The sequence below is a fragment of the Amblyomma mixtum genome, chromosome 9 (assembly GCF_055824585.1).
Source record: "Amblyomma mixtum isolate Tamu chromosome 9, ASM5582458v1, whole genome shotgun sequence".
In the NCBI taxonomy this organism is placed as follows: Eukaryota; Metazoa; Arthropoda; class Arachnida; order Ixodida; family Ixodidae; genus Amblyomma; species Amblyomma mixtum.
The window spans coordinates 74,830,392-74,856,521 of NC_143020.1; the positions used below are offsets into that span (position 1 = coordinate 74,830,392).

Genomic DNA, 26,130 nt, shown 5'->3' on the forward strand with positions numbered 1-26,130 from the left:
GGTGGATGGGGCGTGGGTCGGCCAATATGCCTTGGCCACCGCGCTCGCCAGATCTGACACCATGCGATTTTTTCGTGTGGGGATATGTCAAATCGCGCGTATACAGGACTGGGAATCTTCGCACTCTTGAACAACTTCAGGAGCGCATCAAAGAAGAGTTTAACACCAGAAGTGACGACATGAGAGCTGCAGTCTTCAAGGAATACACGCACCGGCTGCAGCGATGCATAGACGCTGCAGGCGGCCACTTTGAGGATTGATTGTTGTTGTTGTTGTTGTTGTCCGCAGAATGTCTCAAAATGTAAATGTATTAGCACTACATCATCTTACTTAATAACAAAGAGGAACTTTTCTAGACGGACACGTGTAAATTTTGCTGCGTCTAGGGTTTGCATCTTATTTCGGGTCGTATTACTATTGTTTGGTGGCCTAGCCTTCGATTCTGGTTTGAACTCTTCGCTGCAGTGCGTTTTTTACCCTGTTGACCGGCTGCTTTTTGTGCTGTGTTTTGCCTTTTTTGACACTGCTTTCGCTACGATGATTATTTTTTACGCTTTGACACATGCCTTTGGTTGTTTGTTTTGGTTTTGACACTGCTTTGCTACGATTTCTTTTATTGTTCCTCATTTTTCACCTCATTCTTCTTTCCTTCTTGATAGCAGTGCTGGGAGTTGTTGGAACTTTTGATGTTTGGTTTGGTTTGGTTTGGTTTATGGGGTTTAACGTCCCAAAGCGACTAGGGCTATGAGAGACGCCGTAATGGAGGGCTCCAGAAATTTCGACCACCTGGGGTTCTTTAACGTGCACTGACGTCGCACAGTACACGGGCCTCGAATTTCTCCTCCAAAGAAATTCAACCGCCGCGGCCGGGATCGAACCGGCGTCTTTCGGGTCAGCAGCCGCGCCGTAACCACTGAGCCACCACGGCGGGGCTGTGGTGATGGTATGCTGACGTGAAATGTGCATGCGACGATTTTTATCGCTGTTTTTGACCTCTAGGGTATAAATGTGCAACTCTCTATAAAATAAACTAGTTGGAAGTCGCGCATTGTACATGTCGTTTGTGTGTCCTCGTTTTCGTCTCGTCTTTTGCGCAAGCGCGTACCCCTTTCTATCAAAATGTCTGTAATGTCTGAAATAGGCGACGCAGGTAAGGAATAAAAATGAATAAATAAAATGTTCGAGGCAGGCTTGCAAGGGCAGTCTTTCAATTGCTTTGTTATCAGCCAATGTAGAAGCACGAGCGAGTTGGTGGCGGATAATTCTTAAAAGAACATCAAACAGACACGGACACAAGGAAGGGACGTACACAAGAGTGGACGTCGCGTAGTGCCTATAAATTACTACTGTTTCTTTCAACATCTTGCACCACGTTCTTCCGAGAACGGGACATCCAGCGAGGGGAACAGCTTAAAAGTGAATAACACCCGAAGAACACTACACCCGAAGAACAGCTGTTCTTCGGGTGTAGTGTGTGTATGTCGCTTTCATTGGGTAAATGGTGACACATAAGCCTGTAATTGATTTTACTGCACTATACTTGAAAAGTACTAAAGACAACGCATATGCCGGAACGGCGGTTTCAAATTGCCCGCGCTCCTTGCAACGCTCGCCACGGCGCCCTGTCGCGACGCTTTCCACCGCAGAAGACAGATGGCGCTACTGCCGCCCTTCAGCAAAAACTCGGTGTTTTGTGTTTCGGCACGCCGATCTCGTCGCAGACGATTACGCTTTTGCATCATTCACGGCTCAACTAAGTAAGTACCGTTGTAAAACTTGCTACGAAACAAAAGTTACCATACTGCGCAAGCTCTGTGTGCAGTTTCACCGCAAACGAGCGAGCGGTTGAGGCAGGAAAATTTTTGAAAGTCTTCACGATAAAAACGCACAATGCTGTATGTACGTGTATATGTATATATATATAAATATATATATATATATATATATATATATATATATATATATATATATATATATATGTATATATATATATATATATATATATATATATATATATATATATATATGCATTTCTGAAATAAACTGCAGTTGCTAGTCAGCGCCTGTGTTGTGTTCTCGTTCCATCCTGTGTTAGCGCTGTTCGCAGTATAACGCAAAGAGACGTGTTGCAAATATACGAATGTTTATTTGATAATAAAAAAACGCATCATCTGACTAGGAGCGTGTGGGCTTTTATATATGGAAGTAAATCTGAGAGATTGGTTTATGGTTCCAATAACTAACATGCAACAATGACGGACGAAGCGCAGTCAAAAAGCAACAAGCAGGTGGGCGCGACGGCACACGCACCGAGTGAGCTGAAGAAGCCATCACGTCGCCGGCCCTGCCCGGCCAGAATGGAGACAGGAGCAGGCGCGATGGCCTCTCGGTGCTGTGCGTTACGGTGCGTTTGCGTGCAGAGCGGGGTCGCTTGTCCATCTTTTGGGGCGCACTGCATCAGCGAATGCGGTCGTACTTGAGTCGGCACTCGCACTCGGTGTGGTTGTCGAAGGCCAGCTGCTCCTCCTGTATGTGGACCTCCCCGCTGTTGTTCATCTCGTACACACGGAACCAGCGTTCCACCTTTACGATGGACTTGGGCTGACAGTGCTCGTGCTCGCTGAAGCAGCAGCCCGTGTCCGGGGCACACCGGTGCACCACGGTGCAGGGCGGCATGTAGTGCTGCAGAAACACACACACACACACACAAACGGAGGCGGTGGTTAGGCAAGCCATGCACTGTGGTGCAGTGACATGTGCACGTTTCAGGTGTAATGGCGACCGTGCTTTGAAGACCCACGGTGCCGCCCCCGCGTCTCTGCCGCTAATGGCGCCGCAGTGGAGTACACATTAGTGCACTCAAAATCTCCGACCGCTTCTGCAAATAGGCGTTGACAATGAAACTAGGCAAGAGGTAGGGGAGAAGTCGTATCCGTGCTGCGAAAACCCGTCACATTCCTTTTCATTTTGTATTTGAAATCTTAGGTAGGAAATGCGACTAATTCCTACTTTTTCCCTGCTGCGAAGAACTGTGAATTGATATATTACATAGCTGAGGAAGTTATATACTGATACGAATTCACAATATATGTATTTATTGACCATATAGCTATTCTCTGCTATCCAGACCCTTGTGCTATTCGGCCAGTTACAGTCCCTCATAAAAAAGAAGAAAAAAAACGAGGCGTTTGACAGCTGCAAGTACGGTCAATGATTTCAACTTCAACGTAAAATTCAAACGTAATATTTGCCGACAGAGAGGAGGATCATGACGTGTTGTCCCGCAATAAGTCAAAATAAGCAAACGTGCGACAGGAAATTAAACATCCCCCCCCCCCCCCCCCCCCGATCGATATCCTTACGCGCTTTTATTATTGTTTCCTGAATACTTCTGTAAGACCAAATTTCAACTCATTGGGACCAGGAAGCCTCCGCACCTCTGCTTATTTTATATCAGACACTTCTTTCCAAGAACAGGCCACCTGACGTGGGTCGCGTTGCAATCATGCATATATTACGCAATCACACTAGTGGGCCCCTTGTGTGCGTATGTACCAAGCCTGCTTCTTGCACACATGGGCACACGTGCCTGCCATAGGCAATTATAAAGATCCTCGCTATATCCCCAGTGTTTTTATCAAGCTTCTCGATTTAAAAGCAACTGATATTCCGCCAGGAAGCGCCGGCGTCGGATAATGCCAGCCGTCATGCGCCAACCATGTTTTGGCGCCGACATGGGAGCTAGCTAAAAGTGCTTTCTTTAAAATAAAATAAAAAAAATGACAATGGCGACCTTCACCCCACAAAATGCAGTACATTTCCGCTGAAAGGTTCGTTCCTATGACAGGGTGCGTTAACTGTATATCAGACCTTACAGCGAGGGGAGATTGTGCGAACAGGCGAATAGAAACAACAGACTGCGCAACGTGCTGCTGTAGCTGTTTTGCATCATGTGTTCGAGTATTTCTGTCCCCGGTGGCACTTGTAATTCCCGTGGCTCGGTATTGTTCTAGTGGCCAAGCTACCCGGAGGGAGAAAATAACTCGCTTCACAACCACCACGGAAGGTGTCTTGCAATCACCTGTACCAATGCACAATGTGTTTTATCCTTGTGTGCTGGATGGGCTTATAACATTGTTCAACCTCACACCCCACTAGTCGGGTGCCAGGTCAAATAAATAACCAAAAAAACACAAAAGCAAACAAAAGTCTGAAACAATGAGCAGCGGGAGAAGGTGTTTAGACGTGTGTCCACTTATATCGCAGCTGACAGGCTCCCTTTCAACCACTCACGTTGCGCCTTGGTGACGCCCATTCACCAATCGCAAGGACCACCGTACGTGTTTGTGTCCCTCGGAGTACACTGAAGGGATGTATGTGCAAAGGAACGCGGCGGCGCATGCGGTCACTTCTTGCCACTCTGCAGCACTTGAATCCCTGCTGCTGTGGCATCGATTTCTGCGCATCCTATGCTTATATCGGAAATATATATGAAACGCCCTCTTCTGCAGCTATGCGGCGAATAAAATTCGAACAATAAACTTTCACCTCACCCTCTTCGGTGTGCGAAGTCGACTGGCAATAAATGAAGCAGTGACAGGCTCGCAAGGCGAACTAGTCCGGGAGGGCACTCACTTTTCGGTCGTCTGGATAGATGTCTTGCACGCAGATGGTCCTGGGCTGCGGAAGACTGCAGGACGCCTCCCGCAGAACCATCCTTTTGTGCTCTAGTGAGGGATTGTATGCGCTGCTGGAAATATTAGGCGGTAGGCACAGTCCCACGGCGAAGCACATGCAGAAGACAAGCAGTGCGGTCCAGGCGAGTCCCCTCGCCACAGGTTCGTGTTCGCTGGCCATGGCTATTGGCGGTGTGGCAAGTGCGACTTTCGAGCGACGGTCGTAGAATGGTGAACGACAGGGCGTCGATGATGGTTATATGCCACCGCGTCACCGTGACTGCATACGGCACTCCTGTAAAAAAACTCATTTGCCACCGAGGGTCCGCTGACGCGCAGCACCTTCCGCCGACGCACGACGTCTTCCGCTGCGCGGAAGCGCTAATGAGAGAGGCGTCTCCTTGCGCCATGGAAAGGAAACGACTGCTTCGCCGCCGATGGCCGCCGACGCGCAGCGTCTTCCGCCGCGTGATATCAGGATCCCGCGGAAGCACTAATGAGAGAGGCGTCTCCTTGCGCCATGCAAAGGAAACGACTGCTTCGCCGCCGATGGCCGCCGACGCGCAGCGTCTTCCACCGCGTGATATCAGGATCCCTCGGAAGCACTAATGAGAGAGGCGTCTCCTTGCGCCATGCAAAGGAAACGACTGCTTCGCCGCCGATGGCCGCCGACGCGCAGCGTCTTCCGCCGCGTGATATCAGGATCCCTCGGAAGCACTAATGAGAGAGGCGTCTCCTTGCGCCATGCAAAGGAAACGACTGCTTCGCCGCCGATGGCCGCCGACGCGCAGCGTCTTCCGCCGCGTGATATCAGGATCCCTCGGAAGCACTAATGAGAGAGGCGTCTCCTTTCGCCATGCAAAGGAAACGACTGCTTCGTCGCCGATGGCCGCCGATGCGCACCGTCTTCCGCCGCGTGATATCAGGATCCCGCGGAAGCACTAATGAGAGAGGCGTCTCCTTTCGCCATGCAAAGGAAACGAGTGCTTCGCCGCCGATGGCCGCCGACGCGCAGCGTCTTCCGCCGCGTGATATCAGGATCCCGCGGAAGCACTAATGAGAGAGGCGTCTCCTTTCGCCATGCAAAGGAAACGACTGCTTCGCCGCCGATGGCCGCCGACGCGCAGCGTCTTCCGCCGCGTGATATCAGGATCCCTCGGAAGCACTAATGAGAGAGGCGTCTCCTTGCGCCATGCAAAGGAAACGACTGCTTCGCCGCCGATGGCCGCCGACGCGCAGCGTCTTCCGCCGCGTGATATCAGGATCCCTCGGAAGCACTAATGAGAGAGGCGTCTCCTTGCGCCATGCAAAGGAAACGACTGCTTCGCCGCCGATGGCCGCCGACGCGCAGCGTCTTCCGCCGCGTGATATCAGGATCCCTCGGAAGCACTAATGAGAGAGGCGTCTCCTTTCGCCATGCAAAGGAAACGACTGCTTCGCCGCCGATGGCCGCCGACGCGCAGCGTCTTCCGCCGCGTGATATCAGGATCCCTCGGAAGCACTAATGAGAGAGGCGTCTCCTTGCGCCATGCAAAGGAAACGACTGCTTCGCCGCTGATGGCCGCCGACGCGCAGCGTCTTCCGCCGCGTGATATCAGGATCCCTCGGAAGCACTAATGAGAGAGGCGTCTCCTTGCGCCATGCAAAGGAAACGACTGCTTCGCCGCCGATGGCCGCCGCCGCGTGATATCAGGATCCCTCGGAAGCACTAATGAGAGAGGCGTCTCCTTTCGCCATGCAAAGGTAACGACTGCTTCGCCGCCGATGGCCGCCGACGCGCAGCGTCTTCCGCCGCGTGATATCAGGATCCCGCGGAAGCACTAATGAGAGAGGCGTCTCATTTCGCCATGCAAAGGAAACGACTGCTTCGCCGCCGATGGCCGCCGACGCGCAGCGTCTTCCGCCGCGTGATATCAGGATCCCCCGGAAGCACTAATGAGAGAGGCGTCTCCTTTCGCCATGCAAAGGAAACGACTGCTTCGCCGCCGATGGCCGCCGACGCGCAGCGTCTTCCGCCGCGTGATATCAGGATCCCTCGGAAGCACTAATGAGAGAGGCGTCTCCTTGCGCCATGCAAAGGAAACGACTGCTTCGCCGCCGAGGGCCGCCGACGCGCGGCGTCTTCCGTCGCGTGATATCAGGATCCCGCGGAAGCATTAATGAGAGAGGCGTCTCCTTGCGCCATGCAAAGGAAACGACTGCTTCGCCGCCGAGGGCCTCCGACGCGCGGCGTTTTCCGCCGATGCACGACGTCTTCCGCTGCGCGTGGCACTTTCCGCCACGTGATGTCAGGATCCCGCGGAAGCACTAATGAGAGAGGCGTCCCCTTGCGCCATGCAAAGGAAACTACTGCTTTGCCGCCTAGGGCCACCGACTCGCCGCCTCTTCCGCCGCGTGATATCAGGATCGCGCGGAAGCACTAATGAGAGAGGCGTCCCCTTGCGCCATGCTAAGGAAGCGACTGCTTTGCCGCCTAGGGCCGCCGATGCGCGGCGTGTTTCGCCGCGTGATGTCAGGATCCCAGGGAAGTGCTAATGTGAGAGGCGTCTCCTTGGGCCATGCCAAGCAAAGCAGCTTTCCGGGAGGCAAGGATTGATTCCCTCAGCCGCACTCCCGCGTGGTCAGTTCGGACGTCTGCATCTTCCGCGCCCGCCTGCCACGCGGGCTTTGTTGTGGGGTGAGCCCAGTACGCGACACTGCCCGAGCTTTAGCCTTCGCACAAGGCGGGAACCGCCGATCTGCCCGAGATGTGAGAAAGCATGAGTGACCTGCCAGAAAAAGGAGTGCGAAGTAGCGAGGGGGCACTGCTATCACCACGGCGAGATCACTCACTTAGGGCAGCCCTCTGCTCTAACCTCGTAATATGCGCATTCGCTGATAATGTGCCAAGACAATGCATCTTCAGAACTGTTCGTAGATGAGCCGCGTATTACATCACGGCTCGTGTGTCCGGACTTCGTAAGCAGCTTTGCAAGCTTAGAAAATAAAAATAAAATTTGAATGCTCGACTTCCAGCACTTCTTCGGGTTGCAACGCAAGATAAATTATAATGCTGCTCTCAGTTTCTCAAGCTCAGGTTTCTTCCGCTCTGCAGCTAATGTGTATAACGTTAAGTATTGCGCTTGTTGGTTACAACTCCAGCTCAGGATGTTGGAGACGCGTTTCCCATGGACAAATTCTTCAAGAGCTGTGGTACATTTGCGGCAGCATTCTAGACTGTTCTGTAGCTACACATTAAAATACAGTATGACATAAAGCAGACACAGGCGGAATGTTTCATCTGTGTCTATTTTTATCCAGGCTGGATCATCTGGCGGGCACGTGGCGCAAGAGAGTCAGGGCGAGGAAAAGGACCCAATTTTTCGCCTTGTGCAGCAGAAGGGCTACAATCTGAGACTTTTTGGCTGCGTTCCGTGAAAATGCGAGATGGCTTTCACCTGACAACTTTTCTGCGAATCCGTAGTAGGGCTTTCATCCTCTTTATTTTTTGTCTCGTTTTATTTTTTTCCTACTCATGCTTTTCGTTCTACGGATAGCTGGAGCTGTATGTGAAGCCTCGATATTAAGAGCTCGCTAAATGTTGTCGCATATTCCTTGTTCATCGAGCAGTGCTTAACTAGAGCTTAAGCTCGCCTTTTCCAAAAGAATGAGAACGCGTGAGCACAGTGCAAAGGCTACATAAAAAACCTGGCCTCGTAAAAAAATAATGACGATAAGAGGGAGCCTCGCCTGCACCATTGAAGCAACTCGCAGTAAAATAAAGTTCTATAAAGGTGAGCTGCAACAATGTCAAAGGTAAGTATAAAATAAATAAAGGAAAAAAAACATCTATAACGGGAGGGTCTCTGATAAGCAAAAGACTGAAGGTAACTTGGGATAGCGGCAAGCAGAGAGCTCTGGTCCTTCAACGCCACCAAATTCAGAACAGCCTATTATTGAGCTCTTAGAATAGGTCCGATCCTTGTCAGACTATATATTGTTTTTTTTTTTTGGCGGTATACGAACATAGTGACCAGCATGCAAACACGTACAAAGGCGAATGCTGTTTAGCTCATTATCTAACTTTCGGTTCTGATGCGTTGGCAGGGGTGTTGTGGGTCCGGTGGGTCGGTTACGAGGTGAGGAAAGCCGCAGTAATGGCCTCATGTGCGGTGGATACCCAAACCACGCCGTGATGGAAGCGATGAAGCTCGGCAATGCGGAAATTTGGGTGAGTTGGTATGAAGGAATTGAAGTAAAAGGGGAGAATGAGAGAGAGAGAGTAGCCCTAGTAGAGGAGTTCGCGGTTAGTTCAAACCATCTGCAGCTATTTTGCGCACAGTGATTGAGCGCATCTCATGAGCGTTTTTTTTTGCGTCCCTCGGAAACTGAAATGCGGCCTCAGTGGCAGGAATTCGATCGCGCGCCCTCGTGCTTAGCAGCTGAACAACACCGCTGCGGGTTGGCAGCAGAGTAAATTGACTCATACGAGCTGCTAATTTTTATTTTTGCCTCCATTTTTTTTTGCGCAATCAAAGCTGGAATATGCGCTGCTAAATTTCGAAAATGTGTGATACCTATAGGTAAATTGCGAAGCGAAATGGTAGCGCCTGCTCCTCGGCAAGACTGAGCGGAACTTCTCATGATTCAGCCAGAGGAAACGAATGCGATCCTAAAAGAGACGCTTCGTTGTGCTTTCCGCCTTAAACGCCATGATATCCCCGTACGCCCCACCGCGGCGGCTCAGTGGTTACGGTGCTCGGCTGCTGACTCGAAAGACGCGGGTTCGATCCCGGCAGCGGCGGGTGAATTTCGATGAAGGCGATATTCTAGAGGCCCGTGTACTGTGCGATGTCAGTGCACGTTAAAGATCCCCAGGTGGTTGAAATTATTCCGCAGACCTCCGCTACAGCATCCCTTTCTGTCGTTCTTCTTTCACTCCCACCACCCTCATTTCTCTTACGGCGCGGTTCAAGTGTCCACCGAGATATGTGAGACAGATGCTGCGCCATTTCCTTTTCTCAAAAACCCATTCATTATTTATTTAGGCGTACTTGGGCCGGGGGTACCGCTTATTCCACCGCTTTGTACGCTTGAGGGAAGGTTTCTTCGTCCATTTTATTGATGAGTGAGGGAAGGGCGGTATGATGAGGATGTTATTCTAAACCGATGAAGCTTGTGTTATAGCAGTAGTTAGAAAGAATTAGTATGCATGCAAGGTGTTAGTTGAGAAGTTTTGTTAGGTTACACGAACGGGCATCGAAATGGTACTAGCGTATTTGTTTTCCTCGCTCGACAGTCATGTAGGAGAATCGCTGCTGCTCTCCAGGTGAAATATGGACGCCAGGTGTGTCCAACTAATGATTTCCTAAAGTGAAATTTTTGCTATGCTTATGATTAGCATCTAAAACTGAGTATGCTGGAAGACGAGTGCACGATTATCCTCAGTTGTCATAGACTGATACAGTGTACCGCGTTTATAGAGCACTTAAGTTCAAAACAACAGTACCCTCTTCATATGCCAATGCTTCCTTACTTTGTACGACTTCTCCGCGATGTGAAATGACTAGACGCAGCCTCCTCCTTCTTGGCTCTGTATTAATATGCATTATTTAATTTGAAGGAACATACCTACCTAAGCGTTCTGTGTAGGTACAGTTGTGTGCGTACATTTCCAAGCTTGGACCGAAAAGAAAAAAATCTGTGCGTTGGCAGGGGTGGCCTTATTCTCATTTATAAGCAAGTTAAAGAAATATCAGCCAAGAAAAAAAATCAAAGTTAATTGGTACTCCATTTGACGAAGTCCTGATCGCAACAACTTGCTTTAATCCAATGTACCCTTGACTTTTCAGTCGACGACAGCAAAAGTAAGTTTATTCTTTCTTTTTTCTTGCCTAACACTCATCACCTCAAAACCTAAGATCATTTTTACCCTTATAATTTTATCCGCAGATTCACAACGTTCTGCCGCCGCCTAGGGAGTGTATTTCACATTTGCGTGTAACACTGAAATATAGCCATGGACAACTAACGCGCTGAGCCGAGTAAATGCATCACTGTTATTTGATTGAAGTGTGCTACGTATAGTACTGCCGCCAAAATAATTAAGTGCTTACCGCTTGTTCCAAATCAAACTGAAAAAGAACGTCATTTTTTTTTCACGCAACACCTCTTTTGGGAAAATTGAAATCTACTTTGTATAGCACGGAACGGCGGACAAGCTTTGCGTAAAGTCAAGTGCCCATTTTATATGTCTTCTTTACCGAAACGACATGCATAGTAAGCGTACGCTCGTTTACCCATTATTTTGTATTCAGGACTTTGTTGTAGTGTAGTTATTCCTTTGCAAAAACGGGTGCTCTCAGTTTAAGGCCACTCATATGCGCTTCTTTTTTTTATACACAGGGAAGCGACACAAGTCGAAGAAGAGCCGAGGTAAGGCCCTTGCTTTGTTTCCCGGGTAACTGAGAGCATTAGGTAAAGTTCGTGCATATCACTTCTCAAGAAAGCCAACTTGGACTCTGAAGAGAACGGTACTGTTTGCTGCAGCTTGTTTGCCTTATTATCTGCGAAAAATGGTGTGGCGGACACTCCACAAACAACAAGAAGCTGCACGGCTGTTGCTGTCAACTGTAACCTCAGTGACTATTGACCTGAGTGTCATCCCCGAACCCCGTCGATAACATTAGACCCATACCTTCCTATGCATTCCATGGAAGGCGGGATCTGCGGTCATCTGTAAAAAATTGGTTTGCAACCAACATAATAAAAAGTGTTGAGGGCAGCCGCGGCGAAGACTGCTGCATTATTTATAAAAAATATGTTTGTTTTCAAGTGTACCCCCTGCTATTGTTGCATAGTAATACAACTACTGAAGAACAGTGGTGACGCGCCCCAATAAAAAGGTGGATCTCGTTAAGTGCAGTTAAAAGAGTTCTGAGTTATTGCCATGACACATGATATTTGAAAGTGTACACACGTGTTAACTTCAGATGGCACGCTATTCCGATTCTTCCTTCATGCCAACTATAGTTCACTAGAAGTTTTCCGTGTCGAGCATAGGGATCAGGATAGTTCCAGCGTCCCGCACTTGTTTGTTTCAAGGGATATCCACACCCCAAAGAGTGGAGAAATGCTATCAGTTAGTCCAGGTTATTTATTAAGGCGAAAGCCTTTAATGCCTCATCATTGTCGACAGAAAGTTGTCAGCAGAGGTGTCACGCTTTTCAAGTCAGACCAGAACAAATAAATAAAACCGAGTGTTAAATTGGTCGAGTTGGAGAATCGAACCAGGGTCTGCGGAGTGCGAGACGAGCACGCTAGCCACTCTACCATGCCAGCTTTTTTTTTCTTTACCACCTGGCTTTCACACATAACCTAAAATAAAACAAACAATCAACAAAACACAATAAACGCTATCTACATACACACGACACTGTCGTAGCCAGCGAGCATGAATCTGGCTTCGTCAGACTAAAATTCACGAAAATTGCACAGCGGCTCTAGTCTCGAGAGCCAATCGGCAGGCTCCGCAGCGGCTTTCTGGATGGCCAGAAACCAGTCCATGCTTTCCCGAAAGTACGTTCGGGCAGGACTTGCGTCTTTGTCACAATGCTAGCCTGCCATTCTGGAGCGCCACATACAGTGGAGGCCTATCAGCATCGTTTTTTTGTTTCTTCGAGACACAAGAGGCCCGTTTTTGCGAACCGTATGCCATGTTAGGCTGCGGCGCGTGCTGCCGGAGCACGTAGTCTCAACTACTGATGTTTACTTCAGGATCAGCTTTTACTGGGAAATCGTAGCGAGTGTGAGACTCCTTTCCGCGCGGCTTTTATATGATGTTATGTCGACTGCGAAACGGAAGAAACTCTACGGTGCATTGTGCGATAGTTTCCCCGTGCCCTTGTAGAGGGCTTTGTACAGTGGAGGCCCAGGCAGAGATGTTTTAAAGAGGGTTAAAAAATGCAGGTGCCGCCAGGAACAAAATTTTTTTAAGCTGCACACCGGAATCTTACAGACTGAAAAAATTTTAGAGGGAAAGGAATTATTCTTGCCCTGGGGATCTCACTGTTTAATTTGCAGAAAGTCGGAAACCATATACCACGTTTTTTTACTCTGTCTAGAAGGGGATTATTTTTGTGAAGTATTGCAGCGAACCCTGAAGAAAGAATTACCACTAGACGTGTATAGCATCCCGTACTTATCTGAAGAAAATGAGGGTGGGGTACAGTTTTACTTAATAATGCTCATCCACCATGCCAGCTCGATGGTGTGGAATGAACAATAGGGCGTCTAGTGAATACGGTATCTTCGTTCACTCCTATCTTCCTCCCTTCCCTTACGGCGAGGCTAAGGTGTCCACCGATATATGCGATATAGATACATTTCCTTACCTCAAGAACCAATTTGCCGACAACCAAGGCATACAGCGCAACGGGCGATGGCGTCATGTGGACTCCGTGGTAGCGTTGCAAGACGCTTTCACGTTCCACTCTTACAGGCGATGCTCAACATCTTAACCACACATCAGTGACACAAGCAACAATATCGCGCTTAAGGCTTTTGCCTGACCGCACTTTAGGTCAGAAAAGTGCCCCCCTGAATTTTTTTTCCTTGTTTCCAGCCTCGCATGCAAGTCATGAGGAACCGAAAGGAAGGAAAACGAAAAGGGAACAGAAGAGTCTACCGCAGCTGCACATGAGGAAGAGAGCCGATCACGAAAGGCGCTGAAGGCAGAGGAGCTGAGTCAGCCGCAGCAGCCGCCGCAGCCGCCGCAGCAGCCGCAGCAGCAGTCGCAGCAGCAGCCGCAGCAGCAGCCGCAGCAGCAGCCGCAGCAGCAGCCGCAGCAGCAGCCGCAGCATCAGCCACAGCAGCAGCACCAGCAAGGAGAGGCGCAGCAACACGGCGCAGAGCTCCGAGAGCGGCGGCAGAAGCCTGAGCGACTGGGTAAGCCCAAGCAGAGAGCGGATGGTCATATCGGTGAGTGACAAGAGTTCCTGCTCGTCCGCTTGAAATGACTGCTACAAGTTAGGATTAAACAATCATTTCAATAATTTTTATTCGCTTATTTAGGTACTTATTATTAATTCCTTTCCAAAGTCCTAGGTTCTCTGATCTACTCATCGATTGACTTTGGTTTGGCTTATGACAGCGGAATATGAGGCCCGCCTTGGTTGAATGATCTTGGGGTTAATCTTCTTGGCTCGCATCACCAGCATTTCAACATCTGTTAGCTTAAAATATCCCACTGTAGCTATTTAACCTTCTCGCTAATTACCCATTTGATGTATTGCACGACCTGTAACCGAACTGGAAAGCTGTTTTTTGTCCTGTACACAATGTTCTGCGCTTGCTGTCTTCCTATCAAAGCGATTTATATAGTTCGCAAATCTCTTCCGGCTATTTCTAATTCTCTGCTTACCTCCTTCATACAACTATCGTTTGCCGCTCTGATGTTCGCGTCAACGAGGTCATGGGCATACAGCCTGCGCTGTCGGAAGATGTACCACTTTCTGTCGAAATCGTCCTGTCAAGCTGATCATTTCGGTCACTGTGTTGTCCCTTGACGTCCGACTTCTTAGTTTAGTTACCTCTTCAATGTAACATTACACCAACTTCGCGTTTTTCCCCCGTTCAATTTCATCTTTTTACCTTTCCTATTTACTTGCTGATAAAGCCAATGAGTTCCTGAAAGCCCAGCAATTTTATCGAGATTCTCGGTATTTTTTTATGACTCGTTTTACAATGTCCGCCACTTACTACTTGGTCAAAAAGGTTGTGTCACCAGGTCGCAAAAAACTGTCCGACTTGCGTTGCACCATTAGTGGTAAATCAGTTTGTGTTGGTTCCTATGGTTTCCCTCTACTTTCATTTGCTGTAAATGTTTGATGAACATCTTCGGTGGCAATGCTGCATTGTCGATTTTCAGATTCATGCGTTGTTTCACGTCACATTTCTCTTCTCGCTTAACTAGGACGTCGCTATGTTGGTCGCATAGTCCAGTAGCAATGCCCCGTTAGTGTCAGAGTACCCACAGAGCTTTTCAATGAAGCCATTCATATCCCCTTTCAGATTGATGTGCTTCTAACTTAAACGCTCATTTCTTCGGGACCCGTCCTTGCTTTCCACGTCGTGATCGGCGTCGTCATCCGCATAACATGCCACCGCCAAGCCATCTGTCACCACAAGCCATCTGGCGAGAGCGGAGGAATGCACAACCGGAAGGTGGCTGTCACGGGAAGGTCCGGGAGGGCGGCTTACAGTGGGACACGCCACTTACCAGTGGTGGCAGGTGACCTGCGGAGAGCCGCGCTTAAATTTCGCGTTACTGACTATCGTAGTCGCCAGTCAATTTTCTTTAGCGCTTCTAAGAACTTACTTATGTAGCTTACCAACTCTTCGTTATTTCATTCAATCCATTTCCGCGAATAATCTATCTGTTCACGTGCTCTTCCTCGCAGCTCTGCAATGCGTCCATGAACATTCCTTACAGCCTTAAATACAGTTGCCTATTTGGGAATTTATCTCACAAGTACCTCCATTGCTCGGCGCGTTCGTTATCCAGTACTTCTGTTTCACGCTTCCCAAATGTAATTTTTTCTAATTGCCAATTGTGTTTCTTCAAAAGCATAGAAATTAACTCTTTTTTAATCGGATCTTTAAGCTGTGTCCATTTACACTGGTTACTGCTACTTTGCATGCTTATGTTGCTGAGCAAGAGGTTTTCAACTGACCGTTTTCTCCTTCTTTTCTGTGCTCGAGTAAAGTTATTCGCCGGCCTTGATTCCCGGTCCCCTGCGGCGAATTTCTTCCCTTCATAACACTTTCAACTTTTCTCAGCATCTGGGACTAACCAAAAAATCCATCTCAGATCTAGTCGCACTGCTCTCTATCGAAAGTGGTTCGAAGAGAATTTCTCCCAACCAAAAGAGCCATGCAGACAAGAGAGAAAAACACAGGACTAGTGCTGGACTTACAACTGAAAGTTTTATTGAACACAAATCGCTCACTGATTGTGGACCATGGACTGTGTGAATGAACGCTTGACCAAGCACCGAACAAAAATAGGCGCCGTAGTGGCCGCAATCCTGCACTGCATTTTAGAAGATACCGTACGAAATGTTCCCCAAGTTTTGCGGATGTTTTTGTTCTGGGCCATGGATAAACGCGAAAGGCACGTGAAACCTTTGAGGCCTTCCAAATAGCCAAACATTTCGATGCTTGTATCAGTTTCCCCCTCTTTAGCACTAATATAAAAAAAACTAATTTTCACAATGACTTGGCGTAGATAACCTGTCCTGGCAGGCCGCATGCGTGACTGCTATTTCAGCGATCTGTGCCCATTAAAAATTTATTTTATTAGTACAGGTATTGTCCTGCAAGATGCTTCCTTGTGTGCCCGTCATGTTTTGGCTATCAATAATCATCTTCGACATGTCATACCAAAAGGCCCACAATTCAGCCTTGATTAATCGCTTCGAAGCTCCGAAGAAGCACTAGCGACATGCTGTTGTCAGCACAGTCTGCCTCCTGACAGTTTGCTCCGTGACCCACGCTCGCTACAACACCATTTCGCAGCGAAATTCACTAATTAGTGTCCAGAGCAGTCGTCATTGTATGGGCTGTCAGAAGTGAAAGAATACAGAAAGCGAGTTTACGAGAAAAAAAATTATTCACAGGTGCAGTCATGTAATGCAATCGCCTGATATGTGTCTAGATGTGAAGGAAAGTGCATGCTCCCTCTTCTAGTGATAATTCCCCATGAGAGTGTCGTGAGGCAGAGATAAAAAATCCTTCTTTCCAAGAGATCAATTTCCGAAAAATTTGATCGTGACCGTAAGTGCAATAAACCGCAGCACAGCTTATAAGTGTCCCACAAATGTTGCCTCGTCATCCCGCTTTGCTGACTCATTGCCATTAGCGTCCAGCTGCTGATCTCAGTTCGGGTGATCGTATCCTGTCTGCAGCGACCGCATTTGGAAGACGATGGAATACAAAACCACCATTGTACTATGCATTGTCGGCACACATAGAGAGCCCCAGTTATTGTATTTATTCCGAAGCCCTCCAGTACATCCTCCCTCATATCCTATATGTACCTCTTTCGATTCTAGCCCCACGTCCTTTACAAAAGCCATTACCTCATTTTCAGGCCCTGTGCCACCTGCAGCTCATTCCTCCCGTCACACAAGTCCGGAGACCATAATGACGGCGTTCGTCCTAATCACCGGAGCCATCAATTTTGGTGTTGTGCTGGCCAGAACTTCGTCCACGAAGAAAAAGACTTGCGACAAGCCAGCCTGTCGCGAGGTAAGGAGTCGCGGTTCCATTTACAATGGTGTTCGCGTGAAGACACCAGATTCATTAGAACTCGTGCATTACATTGTTGAGCGGGAAGCATACTTGACAACGTTCGCGGTTCCATTTACAGTAGTGTTCGCGTGAAGACACCAGATTCATTAGAACTCGTGCATTACATTGTTCAGCGGGAAGCATAGTTGCATCAGCTTATGCCAGAGGCCTTCAACAAGCGCAGTGTTACTCTTTGGCATTCGCTTCTTGAAGTCATAGTTCCTAGTCCAAGAAACAGGCCGACGCTGTCGTGTCTCTCTATCCCGCGTCGGCGCCTTTTTGCCGCTGAGAGGCATGTACTTTCTGAGCCGCGGAGCTTGACCGATTCTGCACGTTCGTCGCGTGTCTTTGTTCATATCGAAAGTCTTGCAGTGCCTCAGGAGTCAGAACGCAAGATGTCAGTCATTCAGTCGCACTTATGGAGGCTTTGAAAAACAGTGATTGCAACTAGCTCCTTTCATTGTGCTTGTTTTTCCTGGTGTTGCTAATAGAGTAAACCAGAGCACAGAAAAAAACGTTTCCCGAAATTTTACCGGTAAACATTCCGACAGCTCATCAATAGCCAAGCTAAGTAACGTTGCAATAAAAGGAAATGAGCGCTGGATTTTGAACTGCATCGGCGCTTTAGGCCGTAAACGGTAACTCATGTACGGTTAGCTCGCGGATAACAGTGAAATCTACAATGGATTGGGAGCCAGCCACCTAAATTCACAAGAATTGCTGTCAAAGAGACTGCTGTCAAGATTTCGCGGTGGTTTATAATACCGCCTTCCTCCGCGTAGGGGCGAACTGTTTGACAGTTTTTATGGCCGTGCTCATGCTTCTCCTTCAGACACTAATTTTTACTGAGCCCGCGCGATTTCACGGGTACCGCAGTTCTGACGATACTTTTCGGCTTGGCGGTGATGTTTCTCTGAAAAAAAAAAGAGCGAAAAAGAAAACGACAGGCATGTCGCTAAAGGCACTCATAATTGTTGTCCAGGCACGCGCTTTACCTGAAAAAAAAAAAAAGAACGGGGCAGTGGACCCATACTTCAGACGACTCGGCTGAGACAAGTTTTTCAGTGTGAACTGCCCTACTTCCGCCGAAGGCTTCCGAGAAGCTGTACCATAATAAGTTTCCGGCCAGTAAGCAAACTAAACAGGGAGTTCTAATTTATTCGTTCAGTTATTGCTATTTAGCGTTGTCCAAGTCAGTCTCTAGCATCAAACCATTATAAAACTATATCTTAGATTCCGAGTATACAAACCCCAGTTGCGGGGGTTGGTCTTCAATATTTAAACTGTCACCGCAGGAAAGATCATAGATACATGATTTTTTTAAGAAAAGCACGGCTTTGTTATGAAGTAATGAAAAACATTTCCCTTTACACGGTAAAACACGCGTAGATGTCACACTTCTCAAAGCGTACAGGGGCCCTTGAACGCTATCCGAAAACTAAAGTACGCGCCCTTTCTATGAATCGATGAGAGGCTTCTTTTAGGTGTTTTCTCGAGCTAGCTTGGCAGACTTATTATCTAAACGCCCAAAAAGATGTGGGTTGTGTCTGAAAATGGTAAATGTTTCCCTTATGGTCCCACTTATTTTTGGTATGCACCCGCATATTTCTGTGGGCTGTGAAAAGCACTGTCCTTGGCGCAGGCCAACCTCGATCCTTTCACTCAGGAAAGGGCTCTTTTTTTCCTGCCTTTTCTATGTGAAGAGACCTGGGAGAATTTGACAATAAAATAAGTATTCGCGCTGAATGCACCCTAAAAGGCCAAGTTTTCTGAGAAAACTGTTGAGTGGACATAACGAAGGCTGATGATAATGCTACGGGTGCACTGAAAGAAGCATTTACGAGAAAAATTTAATAATAATCAAACAAATCTCTGGGAATGGCCCCCAGCCAGTGAAAATTATGGTCAGTAGGGGCGACGACTACTTTCCATTGCTCCTGCCAGTCATAACGCAGGTTGTTCAACAAAGCACCTAACATGTCTTGTGGTCGCGCTATAAGCAAGACGGCGTCGTCGGTTATGCTTCCATTTTCGTTGCATACTATTCAAACCGTAGTATTAGAGAGCAAAACACACATTTTTCATTCAGTGACGATGGCCGGTGTTCTATCTTTGTGAAATACTCCCATGAGCCTTCTTTGTTGTCGGTGTACTTCACACACTTTTTCTGCAGGGGGATTATAGAAGTGCCCCTTCCGCTCAGTCTTAAACAGAGCCGTGGGCAGACACCCAGTGCTGCGTGTACTAGATTTTGCAGATTGTGCTTTGTGCACAGTCGTGCACGAGGAGAATTACGCGCGGTTTCCTTGACGTGTTGTTTCGGCCCTGGTATCCAGATGCTGGACTACATGGACTCCATCGTGGAAAAAAGCGTGAAGCCATGCCACGAGTTCTACGGCACGTCTGTGGCCGATGGATCGGGAGCGCCTCGCTCCCAGATCCTCTCGCCTCGTCCTTCATGGCGGAGGTACTGCTCAACTACACCGACAGGAGGCACCGGGAGATGGTGGCGAGGCAGGCGCTGGCGGAGCCCGCCGACTCTGGGTTCCGGTACTACAACAACTGCGTCACTTATCTGGGCGTGTCAAGGACCATCCGCGAAATAGTCGACAAGGTCTGGAGGGTGGGGTTTTGTGGGCAGATTTTACAAACAGGCAAAAAGTGAGTTCCAGGCAGCTTCCGGACTGATCATCTCTGCTCAAAACAGTCAGATGCATAATCTCCTTTCTTCCTCGCTCCTCTACCATTTCTGCTGCTCTTACCGATTGTTCAGGCGTCAGCAGTATTGCCGGTCACTTACGGTGCAGACAGCGCCTCTTTTTTCTCATCACCTCTGGGCAATATAGCTTGCCTATATCTAATCTACTATATAGTTCTAATACGCCACGAGAGAGTATTTCTTCTCTGTTCAATTATTTTCCAAAGAAGATTTCAAGCGGCAACGTAAAAAGTTACAGCAGCCTACGAATTCTCTCAGGAAATACTCTGCTTCAGTGTGCCTTGTATAAATGCACCTGAGCATTGAGATGTAAGGCGCACTGAATACTGCGGCTCTTAAACGTTGAGGTACTCCATCACTAATACATTCTTAAATTTTTTGAATATGAAGTAAGAAATTAGTAACGAGCGTATTTTAACTATTTCGGATTTTCAAAATCATCACACCTTCCCGGTATGACACACTAAAATGGAGATTATCTCTGCACTATGCGCGAGATGCGAAACCTCAAATAAACTTTCCTGTTTGCGCACCGCCAGTTTCTTTGAAAGGGGCGTTTTTCCTCTAACTGGTGAAATAGCGGCATTTTCAGCCTCATGCAAGAAGACACGCCCACTCCCACTATAGTTACAAGTGCGGCGCACTTAATCCAATGTTCCCTGATTCAAGGACGCTGGAGGCTCTAGCATGAAGAAATTCTATACAGGGAGAACGTACTTGTATGTGTGGGCCCAAAGGGCGCCTCCTTATTACTCTCCAGCAATTAGATCGCGCTACCTCGGCAAAATAAGATGGCCGCACATCGAGTAAGAGGAGGAGCAGCAAAAAGCTTGATTTCAGGCCGGCTCTGAGGCCACATATTCAAACCGACTTTAATAAGCAGTTTTGGTGTTTATATTTTTTCGAAATGACATGGAATCAGGCTAATGCTGTTTTTATTATGTGCAGGAAATATCTTACGAAATCTTGAAACTCAAATGCCATTTTTCCGCAGGTGGCGGGCACAAAGCTAGAATCATGGCTCAAGATGTCTTCAGAAGAGACATTCCTCAAGCTGGTACAGCTTTCCTTTCTGCAACGGCTAAACACTCTTTTCATAGTAACCGCCGGAATTCAAGACAACAAGACACACCTAGCAATAGACAGATGGAGATCCTTTCAACAGCGATTGCCTAAAACGGATAAAGGCGACCAAGGTAACAGTTACCTTACCTCCGTGCTTAAAGATATCGGAAACGAAAGCATCAGCGACGCCGTCGCAGCACAATGCCGCTCCCTTGGTGACGGTATCGGGCTCAACGAGACGCTGCGGCGCACGCAGCGCTCCCCTTTGGCGCCTACATCTGCAGCCGAATGCACAGAGTTCCCGCCTGGCAAGTGGATTCAAGGGGCGAACGCCCAGGAGAAAGTGCAGCTGCCCCCTCACACGCACATCCTCGCGAGAGATTTCAAAGCTACACGCAGCGACATCAAGTCCGTCCTTCTGCGCCAGACAACGCTAGTGAGGACCGTGTATACTCTTGCACTGCTGGCAGCCGATTTCCTTATGCTCGACTTCATGCTCAGCACCCAGTCGAAGCAGCTGGAGGAAGAGGTCGTGCAGTAGATTTGCCACCAGGACACCATGACCACATTCAAACGCCTCTGGCTTCCGGCTCTGTCCAAAGTAGTTTCTGTCTCACCGGACACTGCCGACGCAATCAGTGGCTACTTCTCTACCTTGAAGCTGATGATTGAGGAAGCCGGTGTCAGATATTCGAAATGGATGAACATGAAAGATCGAATCGCAGCGCTGGCCAAAGCAAAAGAGATGCGCATAACGACATTCAGCAATGGCACCCTTTCAAAAGAAGACCGGGAGAACAGCCGGTTCCAACAGAGTTTGTAAATGAGCGGCAACGACTGGATATAAAACAAGGCCACAGTGCTGAGAAGAACGAAGGCCCCGGATGACGTTAATGAGGACTCCATGATGGCTGATGATGATGAGTACCTGTAGACCGTAGAGGTACTGCTGCTTGCAGATGCGACGACAAACACCGTAGTCGTCCCGCATATGTTCCGCGTGCCTCCGGTCGTTTTCCCGGGCGTATCTGCAGGCAGCTGCGCCAACCTCGCGATGTTTGGTTTCCACATCGCCCAAAAGGTGATGTCGCTACTGCTCGGGATGCGAGGTGTATCGCCTTGGTCGAACGACACTGCCAGCTACTACGCAGCCGCGCAGAGCTGCTACGCCAATAATTCTGACGCCTTCCATGGTTCGTTGGGGGACGCGGAGTTTGACGAGGCCGTCGGAGCCGCCTTCACATTGCGAGTTGTCCTTCAGGTCGGGATGTTGGTTGCGAAGACTGCCCCGGCAAGCGAAGCCCCGTTGTTTTCAATGGAGCTGTTCTTCCGACGCGCCTGTCTTTCTCTCTGCGCTGGCGGAAGGACGCTTGCGGACTTCAATTCTCTCGACCAGGACACAGCTTGGGGCGCATGCACGCTTGCAGTGTCGACCATGGAGGCGTTTCACCGCACGTTCGGCTGTAGAGCGGACGATCAAATGGCGGCACCATGGCGCTGCAAAATTTAGTCTTCCGTTGCGTTGAGTGCACTAAAACAGCAGCCATATATAAATGTACGCCCGCACCTGAATGAGGAAGGTGTCTAATTTATAATAGCCTGTTTTTTCATAGCCCTCCAGAAGTGTTTCTTGAACCTAGGCCAGTAAGAACGAACAATTCGTGGTAAAAGGAACGGACCCACCCTCCCTCTAAGTTCCCGACCGTGCCGCACTGCATGCTACTGCACACGGACGATGCACCGGCGACCTGCACCTGTCATGACACCTGGAGTGCATCGTCAGGTGGCACAAGCGTGTAGTACTGCTCGGTCGGGAACTTGGAGGGTGTAAGGTTCTCATCTCCCGAATGGTACCTGTGCATTCCAGCATTCCTAAAGTTTTTCGGTATTCAACCAACCCATCCGCGGTTCGCTTAAAAATAAAAATTCTCCGCCTTGAGATTCTTTCCATTGCTTTAGTGTGTGGAATCTTGGTGGGTTCAAACCGTAGCTTCAGCGTTCACTTTTGATGAAGGGCAAACATTAGTGCCAATCTGGTGTGCTGTTTGTGCGCGTTAATTAACCCTATGTGGTCAAACTTAACTTGGAGACCTCCATTAGGGCGTTACTTGTTGCTTACGTAGGGCTTCGGAACATTAAAGCCCACATGTCAGACCATTCCTTTACTTTCTGCACGTGATTCTTCTACATACTAACCGGGCCATTGCTCTAAAAGGTAACCGCAGAACGTCCGTGTGTAGGCTTCGAGTAGAAGTGTACATTTGCATACAGAAGGTTCAGGTCGTGCTTGACATACCTTGCACTTGGGGGGGGGGGGGGGGGGGGTACTTCAAGTGACAATTCTGAAGCCTGCGGGGGGGTCATATTGGTCAAGGCTGCGTGCCATAAGTTAGGTTGCGAGTTTTTTTAATGGCGCTTGGCTTGCGAAATCTGGCAGAATGACTCCGTACTCCCTCGCTAGGTTCTCTAAGGCCACCAGTGAGGTTACACGCCATTTTGCTGCAGTCTGCCTACTATCCTGATCTTCGTGTTTGTTCCTGTCCTCTAGGCAGTTTCCAGATTGCGTAAAAGGACACTTGGCGTCGTTAACTAGTGGCCACGGGCTCCAAACGATATCCGAGTTTGAGTACATACGCTTCTGTGTAGGTTATGGCTTAGTGATTATGCGCCTGATGCTTTATCGAATAAAGCAGACAGCGGCATACACAAAACACGAACCTACTGAAAAGATGCCAGGACGGAGAGCATAAAATCGCTTCTCCTGTAGCGGGTTCTTTTCATGGAACAAACTTAAATCCTACAGAGCGGTAAAAATAATTATTGTCCAGCAAGAGAGGTTTTCCCGGGCTCAGTAACAATAGTTCCTTCAAGGGATTTGTGCTGGGTGGGAGAATGTTTGCATCCCCAGAGGGAGGTTTTGAAAGTAGCCTCCGGGAACTAATTTTGGAGCAATTTATCATTTTTTGAGAAAATTACGGACATTTTCTTTTTTTTTTACGTGCGAAGGCATATTCTTTGGTTCTCTGCTCTTATTAGAGCTTTTCTTGAGCCTCCTGCAGCTGGTAGCCTTTGAGCAAGAGCCGAAGTGATACTACGCAAAAATTTTATTGCAGTGCATGTTGCAGTAACACAGTATAGCAATACATTTCCCACACTCAGGGGGATGAAGGAAGGATAAACCATGGTGTAGATGTCACGTGAGGCATCCGGCAACATAATGAAGGAAGTTAACTAGCACAGGACACGGACACTGCATGTTACGGCGAGTGCGACCAGCGACCAAGAGCTGCAGCATAGGTATTAAAGGTATATAAGAAGCTTGGGACATCCATGGAGCCAGGCCGCTATACACGCATTCACACACTGCCACTCCCGACACACACAGCAGTCACTTCCCACCGCAGAGCTGAAAGACCATCACTGTGGCTATACCTGAATGCACCAACTACCAGCAGCAAAAAGTGATGGCTCTGCAGAAATCCCTCTCAAAACTATTCCCGGATAACAAAATGATCTTTAATAAAAATATATTTGCATGTAGTAGCCACTGATGCAGCATTGCCTATTGCAGTAGCTATTCGTATATCGATAGGCCTCGAAATAAATTTACCTGAGTGAAGGAAAACCAGAAAATTTATTGTGTGAAGTTAATAAAAAATCCAACACGATCGCAAAAATTTCCAAGACATTATCGAAAGCCTTAAACGCTGTCGCTGAGGACGCATGCAAAAACGGCTAATACACTGCTAGGGCGACTGTCGCCACCGAGAGGAAATCATGGAAACAGTTCAAACATTAGCCGAAGCTGGTCATGCTTTGCATATCCGCTAACTACCAAACTGGTTAGGTTGAATGAAAGATTGAGGTAGTAGCACGGATCGCTTGACTGCGAAGGCTTCTCCATCCAGCTCGAATCTGAAAATTCTCTCACTTCTAGTGCAAGTTCACTGCGTCCATCGGGGTGCAAGACAGTCATCTTAATCTTTTGCCGGAAAGGCCACTGAACAGCGTCGTCCATTTCACCCTTGTGTAACTGAATCCCAACGTGTAGTGCCGCAACGTCACCGGTTTGAATGATACAGAAAGCAGGTGTCACGCAGTAGCCACGTAGGCAAACTCGGTGATTAGCGTACTGTACAAAGCCAGCGTTGCGCGCCGTCTCTGAAAGGGCTTTTACACCTCTTACAGTAAACAGGTCACAGAACACATCTAATGCAGGTGGTCTTTGGGACTGGTAGGAGCTCTCCAACATTTTCTGAGCACTTCCTTCAGTTCCCAGCGTAATTCGTGCTAGAATTTCGCGGTTCTGACTGGAGAGATTTGTCCACCGAGATAAAACTTCTTCAATTGACCTGCTTGCATTCTCCGAGAGTTCACAAAATAGACCAAGTTTTGAAACTAGACATTCCTTTGCTTTCTCAGCAGCCACTCCGGCCTCCCGCATACCTTGAGTCAACCCGTGGTATCTTTCTTCAAGCGGCACTGCAAACTTCTTAATTTGTTCACTCATTGCGGGTATTTTTTGAAGAGGACTGTAAGTAACGTTTTTCTGTGTAAGATCTATAACGTTGGAAGCTGCTTGAAGTGTTTCGCCCAAAACCCTATCTCTCTGAATAAGTAGCTCTTCTACTTCTTCTGTTAACATATTTATGCTACGAGAGAGTTCGCCGAGTCTCTCACATTGAAACTTGGCTTCGCTTCTTAAACGTTTAAGAAGCGTCTTCATATTTCCCTCCAGACTCTCCAACATCCCTTGCACCGTCGTCGAAGTAACTGCATCTTCCATGTAGCGCGACTGCGCATCCAAATTCGATGCATGAGCAATCGGCATCGCGCCACAACTGGACCTCAGGTGCGCGCAGACGTCCTTGCAAAGTACCCTGGCCGAGCACGCGGGGCAGCAGGTTAGGTGGTGTTCGCATTCACGTTCAAAGTGCGAGCGTATTTCTGCTGCCATCATCACGTGCCGGCAACCATTTTCTTCGTTCCAGCACTTCACCTGTAAGAATATACGAGAACTTTTAAATCATAAAGGCGCCATAACTTTATCCGCTAATGCCGGTTATAATCAGCGATATGCGCTTAACACGCAGCTGTGATTCTTCGAGTATCACCTTTAGAGCCGTTAAAAAGTGCAAGAATTCTCTACACAGTGCGCGTTACAGGGAGGAAACCGCAAGTGCCACGAAAGGTGTACTATTGGGAGTTTTTGCACACTTGGAAACCCGCCTTCTTGCACGAACCATGTGCGCATGCGCAAAATTTTTGTACAGATTGCGGAAAGCAACCTGCACGGTGTTACTCCATGCCAGGGCCGTGCGTAGCCCATAGAAAACAATG

At 48.3% G+C, this 26,130-nt stretch overlaps 1 protein-coding gene and 1 pseudogene across 1 annotated transcript; one reads left to right on the forward strand and one right to left on the reverse strand.

The window, feature by feature from the left end:
• Positions 1-2,457: 2,457 nt before the first annotated feature.
• On the reverse strand, positions 2,458-4,857 carry LOC149329753 (vascular endothelial growth factor A-A-like). The gene is made up of 2 exons (XM_089559607.1): positions 4,636-4,857; positions 2,458-2,682 (listed from the first exon to the last, which is right to left on the reverse strand). Exons 1-2 carry the CDS (start codon positions 4,855-4,857, stop codon positions 2,458-2,460), a joined length of 447 nt encoding a protein of 148 aa, XP_089415733.1.
• A 12,098-nt stretch (positions 4,858-16,955) lies between these two features.
• Positions 16,956-22,300, forward strand: LOC149329754 (uncharacterized; annotated as a pseudogene).
• Positions 22,301-26,130: the final 3,830 nt, after the last annotated feature.